We start from the raw sequence: 10,508 nt of genomic DNA on the forward strand, positions 1-10,508 counted from the left end.
GGTGGCCATACACACAAGACAAGTGGAAAGAGATATTATTAAGAGTTACAACAACATCAATTAGTCGTTCATCCTTGGACACCAAGGATAAAGACAGACTCTTCCTCCACATTAGAGCTAAGCCTCCACTCCTTCCTTGAGGGGCCTGAATTAAAACATCATCAAATCCTAGATCATCCTTTACTTTAGTTACAAATCCAGAGTTATTAAGTGTTTCTCAAAGAAAGAGAATATCACACTTAGAAGAAAAACATAGTTTAGTTAAACGAGAAGAAGTCAGCGACTGAGCCAAGCCTTGACAGTTCCAGGAGATGATCTTCATATAGGATCTGGGGGTATCGGGCCCCCGCGCCTCCGTCGAAACCATTGTTAACTGAACACGAGTCCACAGAAACCTCTCATTTTTCCTTCTTCCTGAGTTGACACAGGATCGTCAACTCCTATGCAGCCTTAGCTCTGTTGAAAACCGTTTCAAACCTGACCCTCTTACGCTTTAGGGAAGTAAGATCCGGTTGAGCATTGTTAGAAACTTTGTCTAGATATTCTCCTGTTGTCGTTGTGGCTTCAACTTTCTTTGAAAACTTGGCGTGAAGATAGTGAATCCTCTCGGCTGTTAGTTCTGTGTCTTCAAAGGCACTGGGTAAGGAGGATGAAGACGTGATGTGTGTACCTTGAACATGACCAAAGGTGTTTGGTGGTGGCATTTGGAGACCAGGAATGAGAGTCGCAGGATCCACTGATGGCAGAGTATCAGATTCAGACATGTTGTCTTGCACATCAAATTGTCGATCATCATCACTTTCATCATCAGGCCCCGGTGGATCACTATTGTCGAAGGTTAAAGAACATTCTTTTGCATCATGTTTCAGTGATCCACACTTAGTACAGAAGTTTCTAAGTCGCTCATATCGATACTTAATCACAGTGTTTTCATCAAGAGCAAAATTTATGTTGTTTTGAAAACATAGAGGATCATCAATGTTCCAGGCTATCCTAACTCTAGCCGCTCCCACTTGGTTGACATTCTCATCATAATCTACATCCGTAACATATCCAATCCTATTGCCAACCCATCTAGCCGTAACATTCGTTAAGTAGAGAGTGGGGATATCTTGGATTTGCACCCAAAAAGGAAGATCTTCATGTCGTTTTCACCAATGTTAAGGTACCAGCGGTGTGTCGTGATCATCCAGTCATTGAATGACCAAGGGCTACGTCGCAACACCAAATCCATGGATTCCCCCGATTGGAAGCGAAACAGCACTCTACCCCCATCAAGTAACCGTCCAACACACGCATCCGGGAATCCCCAAACTCTTGGCATTTGGCGAATTATCGCCCGGAGATTCTGTTTACGGGGGTTCACCGGAGTTANGCAATGGATTATGCTTAGGGAAATCAATTGATGCAAAACCCTTAAAGATATATCTCCCACTTGAATCATGCAAAGTCCAACTAATACCCCCTCTACTATTTTGTTTCTTGTTTGGTTTATATAAAACAAATTGTTAGGTCAAATATTTATAAATATATATTTTTAATTTAGGACAATTATTATAAATACCAAAACTAAAAAAATATGTTTTACATCTTTAAAAATTAATTGTGGTACATTTGGAAAAATAAAATCTTTATAGTATTTTTTAAAAAATAATTTTTTTGTGGTAGTTTTTTTGAAAAAAATAAAATATTGTATTTTGAGAATTTTTTCTAAAATTTAATACAGTAGTACTTAAAAAAAGAAAAAAACTATTAACACTAGTATATAAAATAAATAAAATCCTCTGGAACTAAAATAAAAATAAAAATAAAAAAATTCACGCCGGTTAAAAATAACAACAACTTCGCCGTCGTCGTTTGCTACTAGTCTTCCTCGCTTCTATCGCAAACTCAATCAAATAATCCCAGTAAGCTTCTCCGATCCTCCTCTTACTCCATTCCAAGGTACGACTCGATCTCGTTCTATTGAATAGAATCTTTAAACCAAAACCTTTTCAGGATTTAATCGGGATTAGTCAGGATCTTAAATCATTGCTTCGTAGTTGATTTTGGTGATGTTAAAAACCCTAATTCCGATGATTGTTCTGTTCGCCTCTGAATAAGTTTGATTTGAATGTTTCTAGTTACGTTACAGATAAAGGACTTTGAAGCTTTTGATTTGATGGAAAGCAACGGAAGAATCCATCCATCTCATCATATGAGGCGTCCTCTTCCTCCAGGTCCCGGCAGTATTGCGCATCCGGAGGCTTTTGTTGGTCACGGTGCTATACCACCGCCTTCTGCTGCTCAGGGTGTGTATCCTTCTTACAACATGTTGCCACCACATGAAGTTATGGAGCAAAAATTCGTGGCACAACACGGGGAACTACAGAGGCTTGCTATAGAGAATCAGAGACTTGGTGCAACTCATGGTAGTTTAAGACAAGAGCTAGTTGCAGCGCAGCACGAATTGCAGATGTTGCAAGGGCAAATTGGGTCGATGAAGTCTGAGAGAGAGCAACGGATGAGGGGTCTTGCTGAGAAAGTTGCGAAAATGGAGACTGAGCTTCAGAAGTCTGAGGCTGTGAAGTTGGAGTTGCAACAAGCACATGCTGAGGCACGTAGCTTGGTTGTGGCGAGGGAAGAGCTTATGCCTAAACTGCATCAGTTGACTCAAGAACTTCAGAAAGCTAGTTCAGATGTGCAGCAAATACCTGCTCTGATGTCTGAACTTGAGAGTTTAAGACAGGAGTACCAGCAGTGCAGGTATTTATTTCTTAGTAGATATGGTTGTAGAATTTGAAAAGTAACGCTTAGGATTATAGGAATTGAAGTTTCTAATATCCCAGGCTCTTGACACTCTTTCTATAGCTATTGAGTTTGTCAGCCTTTGTATCTTCCTCTTATGAAGGTTGGGATGAATTTTATTTCATCTGATTCTGCAGGGCAACATATGATTATGAGAAGAAATTTTACAACGACCATCTCGAGTCACTTCAGGCAATGGAGAAGAATTACATGACTATGGCTAGGGAAGTAGAAAAACTTCAAGCACAGTTAATGAACAGTGCAAATTCAGACAGAAGAGCCGGTATTTTAAGCTATTCTATATAGTTTTTTTTGGTTCACAAACTTTTTCAGTATTTTAAGGTTTGTATCTGTCAATCAAATGAAGGTGGCCCTTATGGTAGCAACATAAATGCTGAAATGGACGCTTCTGGGCATCAGAGTGGAAACAGTTACTATGACGATGCTTATGGTCATCAGGTGCGTGAGTTTCACTTTACAAGCCTTTTTACTAGCTCGGTTATATGCCACAAATGTGCACTCGCGCACTGAGATCCACTGTAGTTTTCCAAATTTATACACTTAGGCCAGGGCTCAAAATCTTTACGACAGTACAACTCGAAGGATGGGGCTCTAGATTTTATCAAAACTTCCACATTATTGACCTGCCTAGGATAAGATCTAAATGTGCCTTGAGCTATATATCCTTTGTTACTTTTGCAGGGATATATTCCTCAACCAGTTGCTGGTAACGCAACTGGACCAAATCCAGTAGTTGCTGCATCCCAATACCCTTATCCAACTCAGCCAGGGTACTACCCTCCAAGACCCGGTTACAACTTCCCAAGAGGACCCCCTCCTGGTTCATATGACCCAACAACAAGGTTACCCACAGGACCATACGGCGCTCCATACCCACCTGGACCATCCAACAATACTCCGTACGGGTCAGCTGCAACAGCCTGTGCACACGGAAACCCTAGTCGCAGATGAGGCCATCAGTACATAATATAATAACTCACCAGCTATATTCCTTCAACTGTGGAATTGTTGCCGGTCTGGCTAATTTATGGGTAAAGAGAAGTTGGTACAGTGGTGAACTTTTGAGTGCTATTATGTGTTTTCTTCAAGTTTTGGTGACGTTTAATTGTGATACTAAAAGAGATGTAAAAATCGGAACAAAGAAGATACATTTTTTGTTCGTTCTTTCACCAATTCTTTTGCCTATATGTTTCAGTCAGATAAAAAGAGTTTACAAATGTATATATAATTGAATTTACCTGTCCATAGTAAACTCTAGTTTAACTTTACTCTGAATGAAACACGAAGAACACACTATTGCTTTGATTGGATGCAGTGGTCAAAACAAACAGATTTATTAGTCTCAAGACTCTCAAGTCTCAACCTTACAATTTATGAATGTTAAATAAAAACGGTCCAATTGACAAACAGATTATTTATTCGTCTCAACCGTCGCAATTATTCGAATTTTATACTCGAACAATATTTATGATTACAACAGAATTATGCATATTGAAATTTATAAATGGTGGAGGCTGACAAAATTATGCACACCTAAGAATTTGTGAAACGATCAAAAATTACTTTTTTTTTTTTTCCTTCAAAAATTTGATATTTTTAAATTCCCGCCAGACTCCCATCTAATTTTGAGGCAAACCACACAGACCACACAGAATAGAGACCACACAGAATAGAGAAAGAGTAAAATATTGAGGCAAACGAAGGAGACATAATTCCCAAGACAAGAGAGATAATTGCAGCAGATTCGTATCAAATTAGACCAGGTAATACAATTCTACTCGAATTAAGAAAATTTCAATTTCTAGGGTTCCACTGTTCGATTTCTGTAAAAGGGGTTTTGATTTCTCGACACAATTGCCGTAATTTAAGTTTAGGGTTTCGCGATTCTGGCCCATTAGGTTAGTCTCATACAAAAAATGTAAGCTTTGATTCTCTCGGCGATGTTGGGGTTGCACTCCCAATTTTGGTTTCATGTCGAAAGTTTCAATTTTTTGTAGCTTCTGTTATTGTAGGATATGGAAAATGTGGTGGCAACTGTGAGTGGATACCATGGATCTGAGAGGTTCAAGCTCATCAAGCTTATTTCACATTCTGGAGCAAGTTATGTTGGGGCAATGTCAAGATCCATTACACATTTGGTTCGTCTGGATTGTTTCTCTGTCTTTTAGGGGATTTTAACTACTATGGAGAAACAAAGTCATACCCTTTTTTGTTGTATTGTGTAGGTATGTTGGAGATTCGAGGGGAAAAAGTACGATCTTGCAAAGAAGTTTAATACAGTAGTAGTAAATCATCAATGGGTTGAAGAATGCGTGAGGGAAGGGAGACGAGTTTCCGAGACGCCTTATATGTTTGAAAGGTTTGCTCAGTCTTATCTGAAATGTGTAGGATAGCTTCTAGGTTCCTAACAGATGATTGATATATAGCCTTAACTTTTTCAGTGGGGAAGAGGTTGGACCTTTGATGATGGAACTTCCCGCGATTTCAGGGGAAGCTAAAGCTACAAAGAAAGTGAATAAGGCTACTGAAACTTTTGATAAATACTTTAATAATGGTGAAGAAAGCAGGAGGGGATCCACTTCTGAGCTTGCTACTTGGATGGATTCGGTCTTGTTGAAAGAGGTGATACTCGTTCTCTTCTTATCTATTTGCATTAGATACAAGAAAAATCTAGAGCTCTACAGATTTTAATTCTTTATCTTCCATCTATCAGTTTAGTTTTATTGAATTGAGTATTAGTACACTCGTTTTCTGTATGATTTAAGAGAGAGACAGGGTAATAATATATACTCATTAGGTTAGTTTCATATTGTGATATAGCTACCAAGATTAGCAATAGGTGGTCACTGTGGAATGTTTGAATTGCATCACTGTTCTTTGTATGGTATATAATAACTTTGATAGTTCCTGTCCCTGGTCTTTAGAAAAATACAGAAGCAAACAGACAGTCAGTGCGATTAAGAACAAAGAGGCCGAGTAATATTTTTGAAGACAAGGAAAACACTGGCGTGGCTGAATCTTCCGGGAAAGGAAAGAGGCGGTTAGTACAGAAACGCTTGTGCAGAAACCTTATCGACCTTGAATCTGATGAGGAATCTGATAATAGTTGGCTTGACAATTCTGACGAGAACCGAAATAAGACTCAGGATACTAGAGAGCCTGATGATGAAAATGTGAGGGAGTGTGTTTTCGAACCAGGAGAAACATCAGCTCTTCGACATCCTGGAGACTCTGCAACACAAAACTGGGACGTGGATGAAATAGAGGAGTCTGAAAATTGGAGTCATTCAGCTGTTTTTAAACGTCCGAGATCAAATAGTACAGAGAGAAAACTGCAAGAGGATGGGTCAAACTACAACAAAACTTATTCAAGAAGAGAAGAGACAGAAGCAACTGAGAAGGTTCTTCCTGCACAGGTTTCTTGTATCATATGCTGGACCGAGTTTAGTTCCAGTAGAGGCATCCTCCCTTGCGGCCATAGGTTTTGTTTCTCGTGCATCCAGAAATGGGCAGACCGTTTGGTGAGTTTTATCTTCTCCGCCTTTCAAATTAACACTCCTACAATCCGGATATTGTAATTGATGCATATGCTATAATCAAATTACACCTGCAGGTTTCAGAAAGAAAGAAGACAACATGTCCATTATGCAAGTCCAATTTCATCACCATCACAAAAATAGAAGACGCTGGATCATCCGACCAAAACATATATTCACAAACAGTCCCTGACCTATCTTCAACAAATAACACTCTTGTAGTACTTCCTGAAGAAGAAGAAAGACGAGGCTTCAGTTCACTGGTACTGCCATCTCCCTGACTCAGAGAGTCTTGAGTTTCTACATATGCGCTCTTGATCTTGACTACAACATTCTTCTTCCTTTGTGTTTATTGTTTTGTGTCTGCAGGCTCGAGCTTCAGGTTGCAGCAAATGCTTCTTGACTGAGCCGGAAGAGCTTCTAATAAGATGTCACCTCTGCAATTTCCGACGCATCCACTCTTATTGTTTAGACCCTTACCTGCTTCCTTGGACCTGCAAGCACTGCAATGATCTTCAGATGATGTACCAGCGTCGTAACTATTAAATAAAAATATGACCATAAATGTCTTGGTTTTGAAATTATGAAGTATGAATGTTAACAATATCTCCCATTGTTTTATTTTCGTTTACATGAAGTAAACTGAATTTTAATACCAATCATACACAATCCAAGTAACTTTCAATTTTAATACATACTAATATTTAGAGATAGGACTGTTGAAATAAATTTAATTAAAATTTCTTAAAAGCCAATTGGCTAAACAAAACAAAAGTCACTTTTAAACAATAAATAGCAAAAAGCAATTTTCCTGAAAAAATAATTTCTTTATTTCAGTACGACGCCGTTTACTTTTCACATCCCCGCCACGACCCCACCACCCAAATAATAACAATTCTTTATTTTTATTTTTAATTACTAAATTCAAGTCGTCGCCTCGCTCTCTTGTTTTCTTCTCCTTTCTAATAAACCAGATCGCCTCCTCCTCGTAGATCCACCGTCGCCGTCCGTCATTCTCTTCATCCCGGAACAACCAAAATCGGTAAACAGATGTTTGACCGTTGCTTCGTATTCCCCTCTTCATTTCTCATGATAATCTGTTAAAATTTCGATTGGTTTGATTCAGATTCCGTCTCTCCTAAACCTGATTCTCTAGGCTTTGATTCTTATATGATTTAGACTTCGATGCTTTCAGGATCTATGTATTTTTTTTGTTTGTTTAATGTAGTTTGATCGGAACGAGAGGTTCTTCTTCTTCTTTGCTTGCTTGCTTTTGTAGCTGCTCTGTGGATCCTTTTTGTTTTGGAGTTGTTATGGACTATCTTCCTGTAGAAGTTATTGGAAACATACTCTCACGTCTCGGTGGAGCTCGAGACGTTGTGATTGCTTCCGCTACATGTAGAAAATGGCGTGAAGGTTATCGTAAACATCTCCAGTCCCTTACTTTCAATTCCGCTGATTGGCCGTTTTATCGAGATCTCACAACGAACCGTCTCGAGATCCTTATAACTCAAACCATTTTCCAAACCACGGGGTTACAAGGTCTCTCCATTGTGATGGATGATGCAAACAAGTTCTCCGCTGGTACTGTTATGGCTTGGCTTATGTATACTAGGGACACGTTGCGTCGTTTGTCTTATAACGTTCGAACCACACCTAATGTTAACATTCTTGAGATCTGTGGGAGGCAAAAGCTTGAGGATTTGGTTTTGGCTCATAATTCGATTACTGGTGTTGAACCTAGTTTTCAGAGGTTTCCTTGTTTGAGATCACTCTCGTTGAGTTATGTTAGTATTTCAGCTTTGGATTTGAATCTTTTGCTTAGTGCTTGTCCGTTGATTGAGAGTTTGGAGCTTGTGAGTCTTGAGATTGCGATGTCGGATGCTCAAGTGACGATTGAACTTAGTAGCCCGACGTTGAAGAGTGTTTATTTCGATGGGATTAGTTTGGATAAGTTCATCTTGGAGGCTGATAGTATTGAGTTCTTGCATATGAAAGACTGTGTTCTCGAGCTTTTTGAGCTTATAGGAAACGGGACTTTGAAGCATTTTAAGCTCGATGATGTTAGTGTGATTCTTCTTGATATCATGGAAACTTCTGAAAGCCTTGAAGTAGTTGATGTCAATCACTTTACGATGGTTTGGCCAAAGTTCTACCAGATGATCTCAAGATCACAGAAACTTAGGAAACTCCGTCTGTGGGATGTGGTGTTTGATGATGACGATGAGATCATCGATCTTGAGTCTATTGCTGCTGGTTTCTCTCAACTGACTCATCTTTCTTTAAGCTACGACCTGAAAGATGGAGCTGCTCATTACAGTTTGCAAGGGACGACTCAGTTGGTGAACGTGACTGTGTTGGAGCTCGGATGGACCGTGATCAATGATGTTTTCTCAATCTGGGTCGAGGAGTTGCTGAGAAGATGTCCTAATCTGAAGAAGCTGATCATTTATGGGGTTGTCTCAGAAACCAAAACACAAGGAGATTGTCAAATTCTGGCTACATTCACATGGTCCATTGTTCAACTCATGAGGAAATACATTCATGTCGAGGTACAGTTCGAGTACGAGTAAACGATTATTCTTCTTCTCCATGTTATTGAAAACAAGTTGAAACATGTGTAAAGATTTTGAATATTTGGATTTTTGAAGTCTTTCTGAACTTAATGTGAATATATCTTCATTCTCTGTTCCTCGGTTTGTTTCCAAAACTCGCTTGATGGAAAACTGAAAATTTGTATGCACCCTGAACTAAAAGAGCTGTTCAGTGTACGTTGGTTTTCAATTTGCAAACCAACCCTACAAAAGTTTTGCAATTGAATTCTAAACCACCAAACTTTTAAAACTTAGTTTAGTTCCAATTTCTTGTTATAGATAAAATCCACGTAACCGTTCTCATTTCTTACCAACACAAACATTTTAACTTCATCAGTTTGTCGATTAAACAAAAAAAAATTTTGTTCCAAGCTATAGACATTCATAAATTTAATCTGTAGTAGTTATGTTAAGGCCAACGAACTATAAAACTGTTCTAATTTTTTTTAAAAAAAATACAGTAGAATGTTGTTAACTCCAAAAATTATACAGAATATATACTTGTTAATGGTTTTGTTTCGTTGTTTGCAATTCTCTTTCAAAGCCTTAGTTAAACACGCATAATTTGATGTAAGAACATCTATAGCTTCGAAGCTTGACAAGGAGGAAATATATATAGCTAAGACGTTTTTATTAATAATCTTTAAAAAGTTGGAAAATACAATTACATGATTGAGCAGCCGTACGTAAACGTTTGAATCTTCGCTTAGGGATATAAAGATATTTCTTATTGAGAGATTCAGTTGATTTATTGCATACAAAGAGACGTTTTGAACCATAGTTTCCTTTCCATTTCTCGAAAGTGGTTAAATGAATCGTCATACGATCACATGGGGTATTGGGCAACACGTATATCGTATAATTTTGTGGGGTTAGGCTGTTGAAATTAAGATTTATCTGGTTAGGGGCAAAAGGTAAACGTTTGTGTGGTTTTAAACAAATCTTTCGATTGTTACTAAATCTAAATAAAAGTTGTTAACATAAAACAGTGAATTGTACTTTTTGGACAGAGGTTTCAATGTTTTTTTTTGTTTTTTCTAATTATTATAGGCAGCAAAATCTAAGTTTATGTAGTTATATGAATAGTTTCCATATTGTTTGTGGTTTGTGATTCGATTGCAAAATATTTTGTTGGGACTGCATACCAAAAATCAATGTTTTTGTGTAGTAGTTACATTGTCATGCCGACTAAACAAAGAAAGAAAAAGAAATACAGTAAAACCTCTATAAATTAATAATATTGGGACCATAAAAATTTATTAATTTAAAAAGATTTTAATTTATCAATAAATTAATAATTATTAATTTATAGAAAAACTTTCCTAATTGGTAATTTTTTCAAAAGAAGAATTTAAAAATAAGATTGAATTAATATAACTAATTTTTTTTTATAGAATGAAAATAATAATTATCATATTTTAAAGAAAATATTCAAAGTTTTTTATATAGTAATAATATTAGAAATGAATTCTAACAAAAATTAGTGTGTATATATATCCCTATATTTTGATAATTTTATGTAATTATTAATTTATATTATTGATGAGACCATATATTTATAATAAATTTT

General features: G+C 37.3%; 3 protein-coding genes across 5 annotated transcripts; all 3 read left to right on the plus strand.

Moving 5' to 3' along the window:
- LOC104701318 (protein FLX-like 2) lies at positions 1,809-3,993 on the plus strand. Of its 2 annotated transcripts, none has more exons than XM_010416970.2 (5): positions 1,809-1,944; positions 2,124-2,745; positions 2,925-3,070; positions 3,155-3,246; positions 3,490-3,993. In XM_010416970.2, the coding sequence occupies exons 2-5, from the start codon at positions 2,162-2,164 to the stop codon at positions 3,757-3,759; spliced, it is 1,092 nt and encodes a 363-aa protein (XP_010415272.1). In that variant the 5' UTR covers positions 1,809-1,944; positions 2,124-2,161; the 3' UTR covers positions 3,760-3,993. The 2 variants fall into 2 exon arrangements, with proteins under 2 accessions (XP_010415272.1, XP_010415271.1); XM_010416969.2 differs by having other exon boundaries at positions 2,135-2,745.
- On the plus strand, positions 4,405-7,013 carry LOC104701319 (E3 ubiquitin-protein ligase RNF8-like). Of its 2 annotated transcripts, none has more exons than XM_010416972.2 (7): positions 4,405-4,571; positions 4,806-4,946; positions 5,034-5,167; positions 5,250-5,430; positions 5,733-6,329; positions 6,422-6,607; positions 6,714-7,013. In XM_010416972.2, exons 2-7 carry the CDS (start codon positions 4,824-4,826, stop codon positions 6,888-6,890), a joined length of 1,398 nt encoding a protein of 465 aa, XP_010415274.1. In that variant the 5' UTR covers positions 4,405-4,571; positions 4,806-4,823; the 3' UTR covers positions 6,891-7,013. The 2 variants fall into 2 exon arrangements, with proteins under 2 accessions (XP_010415274.1, XP_010415273.1); XM_010416971.2 differs by having other exon boundaries at positions 4,821-4,946.
- On the plus strand, positions 7,281-9,036 carry LOC104701321 (F-box/LRR-repeat protein At1g67190-like). The gene is made up of 2 exons (XM_010416974.2): positions 7,281-7,386; positions 7,624-9,036. Exon 2 carries the CDS (start codon positions 7,658-7,660, stop codon positions 8,915-8,917), a length of 1,260 nt encoding a protein of 419 aa, XP_010415276.1. The 5' UTR covers positions 7,281-7,386; positions 7,624-7,657; the 3' UTR covers positions 8,918-9,036.

Source organism: Camelina sativa, chromosome 7, assembly GCF_000633955.1.
Source record: "Camelina sativa cultivar DH55 chromosome 7, Cs, whole genome shotgun sequence".
Lineage (NCBI taxonomy): Eukaryota > Viridiplantae > Streptophyta > Magnoliopsida > Brassicales > Brassicaceae > Camelina > Camelina sativa.

What these genes read in the sequence shown, in the direction of transcription:
- LOC104701318 (XM_010416970.2), top strand. Translation starts at nt 2,162, where the DNA reads ATGGAAAGCAACGGAAGAATCCATCCATCTCATCATATGAGGCGTCCT. An exon ending in AAATTCAGACAGAAGAGCCG is followed by an intron (nt 3,071 to 3,154) that starts GTATTTTAAGCT and finishes AATCAAATGAAG; the next exon opens with GTGGCCCTTATGGTAGCAAC. An exon ending in ACGATGCTTATGGTCATCAG is followed by an intron (nt 3,247 to 3,489) that starts GTGCGTGAGTTT and finishes TTACTTTTGCAG; the next exon opens with GGATATATTCCTCAACCAGT.
- LOC104701319 (XM_010416972.2), top strand. Translation starts at nt 4,824, where the DNA reads ATGGAAAATGTGGTGGCAACTGTGAGTGGATACCATGGATCTGAGAGG. An exon ending in CAAGATCCATTACACATTTG is followed by an intron (nt 4,947 to 5,033) that starts GTTCGTCTGGAT and finishes TGTATTGTGTAG; the next exon opens with GTATGTTGGAGATTCGAGGG. An exon ending in ACGCCTTATATGTTTGAAAG is followed by an intron (nt 5,168 to 5,249) that starts GTTTGCTCAGTC and finishes TAACTTTTTCAG; the next exon opens with TGGGGAAGAGGTTGGACCTT.
- LOC104701321 (XM_010416974.2), top strand. Translation starts at nt 7,658, where the DNA reads ATGGACTATCTTCCTGTAGAAGTTATTGGAAACATACTCTCACGTCTC.